General features: G+C 54.3%; 1 protein-coding gene across 1 annotated transcript; it reads right to left on the bottom strand.

The window, feature by feature from the left end:
- On the bottom strand, positions 1-1,407 carry LOC130020452 (tripartite motif-containing protein 75-like). The gene has a single exon (XM_056111065.1). It carries the CDS (start codon positions 1,405-1,407, stop codon positions 1-3), a length of 1,407 nt encoding a protein of 468 aa, XP_055967040.1.
- Positions 1,408-2,597: the final 1,190 nt, after the last annotated feature.

Genomic DNA, 2,597 nt, shown 5'->3' with positions numbered 1-2,597 from the left:
CTAAGCCCTGCCCGCCCCCACAGAGAGAGGGGCACAGTCGCGCCCCACGCGGAAGTACGGCTTGAGCTCTTGAGCAAAGGGCTCGTTGAACAAGTGCAGGTGAGACCTGTCGGCGGCGTTGTAGAAGGAAAGCTGGCCCAGCTCCCAGTCCAGGTAAATGCCGATGGCCGCGGGCTGGTCCCTGAGAGCCAGAGGCACGGCCCCCGCACTCATGCTCACGGCCAGGTAGTCGCCGTCCTGCAGCTGCAGCGTCCAGCATCTCTTGGGAGCCGCCAGGGAACGCGAGGCCTGGGCCGAAGGGGCCATGCTGCACACGCCCACGGCCCACTCGGACTTGGCGCCCACTTGCACCTCCCAGTAGTGGCGGCCAGACGCGAAGCCCTCCCGGCCCAGGACCACCAGCTCGGCAGCATCTTCCAATGGCCCGGGATTTCCAGCACGGTTGAGATTTTTCCTCACCCAGGTCACAGACTTTTTATCTTTAGACACACGCAGGCTGGGATGGGCTGTGTGGGGGTCCAGGCTGATGCTCTCTCGGAATCTCCGGATGATGCTGCTGAGCGCCGAGCACAGAGGAGGGAGGCTGTAGGCCGCTGGCCTGAAGTGCAGGGGCTGCACGGCCAGGGGCTGCAGGCCTGCCCAGCGCTGCTGCAGGCCCCTCACCCCCCTCAGCACCATCTCCTCGGACATCACGCTCCGCTCCGCCACCTCCCGTCTGAGGTCTTTCAGCGCCCAGATGTGGTCTGAGTAGGCCTCCAGGTTGGCCCTGAGCTGTTGCTGCAGGCGTTTCTCCTCTTCTGCCAGCCTGCGGAGAGCTGCCTCTTGCTCATGCTCCACAAACTGGGTGAGCAGCTCAAATTCTGAGGCCAGCTGACTCTTAAGCATTCTGGCCTCCTCGGTCAGTTGAAGGATCTTTCTATCATGGGTGACTTTTAGCTTCTGCACCTTTGCCAACCGCTTCTTCAGGGACTTGATGTACCTGTTGAGCCTCTGTCTGTGATAGGATGCGGCCTCTTCCACAGAACTCTGAAGATCAAGACACCGGGCAAACAGGGGACATAGCAGCTCCTGATCATCCTCGCAGAAGAGGCTCATCCCCTGCCTGTGGTCTTCATGCCTGTGCTCCTCTCCCCATGCCATCTTGCTGCTCCTGGAGCTGTACAGGCGTTTGGCCAGGCCCACCAGCCTGCCCAGCTGGGCGTTGGCACTGACACGCATCTCCTGGCGGACCAGCTGGCACACGGGACAAGGGAATGTGTCCTGCAGGTCCTTCCATGACATGCGGATGCAGGAGTCGCAGAAGTTGTGGCCGCAGTCGATGGTGACAGGGTCCTTGAGGTAGTCCAGGCAGACGGGACAGAAGCATTTTGGCTGGATTTTGGCCAGGACTGCTGACACCTCTTCCATCCTCAGGTGTGGGAAGGGCAGGATTGGGTTAGCGTGGGCACTGTCTGAATTTGGGAGTCCTCAGGCGGTTTCCTGTCAAAACAAGTTACACCTTCAGAACTGTATCGTATACCCAATGTCTTTCTCAGTGAGGGTCCCTCTCTGATGATTTATCATACTGCCTGATCCACTGTTGTCCAGTGACTCAAGTCACAAGGAGCAGCCCGTCATGAATAAATGTGGATATGAAGGGAAGTCGAGCTCAACAACTCTCTTGGCCAGCAATATCTACAGCTTTAAAAGAGTTGATGTGTTCTGAGGAAGATAAGACCCTCCCAAGGAAGTAGGAGAACGAGCTTTCCAGTGCCCTGTTCACCGTCTTCAACGCAACCAGATTCTCCTTCTCCATAATCACTCATAGATAGCCAACTCTGTAAGGCTTCATGGAATAGAACCCTGATTATTTAGTGACAATCCCCAGCTGTGACCAAAGTCCTGGAGATGGGGAAACGACTCAACGTAATCCAGGAAGATAGGTGCTAAGGTATAGTACTTCATATAAGGAAACAGATATCAGATCCTCTATGAAGTATTTCCTCCAATAAAAATAGTGTTCTCCATAGAACAGACACTAGGAATGGAAATTATGCTCTCCCTCTGCCTCCCGTAAACCTACAGTCCTTATTGGTTATTACCTGGATCGGTGACCCTGGTCTGGTTGAGTCCTTGGTGCTGGTGTTGAGCTGACTCTCCCCGAAGGACTGGAAGTCGGCCTGCCGCTCTGTCCTGTGTTTGACCTGTTTTTATATTCTGTTGGATGGGTGGGGCTTTAAAGAAAAGACCAGTCAGAAGGAAGGGAGGTGAATTAACCCTGATAGGATACTCTGAAAGTAGGGATTAAGTAGTATTTAGCCAGGGGGCAAGAGGTAGGCCACTAATCCTGAAAATCCAATCTCCACAGTGAATTTCCTACCTTTATCCTTCTCATATTTCTTTCTTTCTTTCTTTCTTTCTTTCTTTCTTTCTTTCTTTCTTTCTTTCTTTTTTTTTTCTTTTTTGGGTCACACCTGGGTGTTTCACAGGGATTACTCCTGTCTCTGCACTCAGGAATTACCCCTGGCGGTGCTCTGTGCTCGGGGGACCATATGGAACGCTGGAAATCGAACCCGGGTTGGTGGCCCTGCAAGGCAAACGCCCAAAAAGGCAAAACA

Source organism: Sorex fumeus, unplaced genomic scaffold, assembly GCF_029834395.1.
Source record: "Sorex fumeus unplaced genomic scaffold, SorFum_2.1 ptg000012l, whole genome shotgun sequence".
Classification (NCBI taxonomy): domain Eukaryota; kingdom Metazoa; phylum Chordata; class Mammalia; order Eulipotyphla; family Soricidae; genus Sorex; species Sorex fumeus.
The sequence above is the reverse complement of the archived record's forward strand: the minus strand, read 5'-3'. Positions and strand labels throughout refer to the sequence as shown.

What these genes read in the sequence shown, in the direction of transcription:
- LOC130020452 (XM_056111065.1), bottom strand. Translation starts at nt 1,407, where the DNA reads ATGGAAGAGGTGTCAGCAGTCCTGGCCAAAATCCAGCCAAAATGCTTC.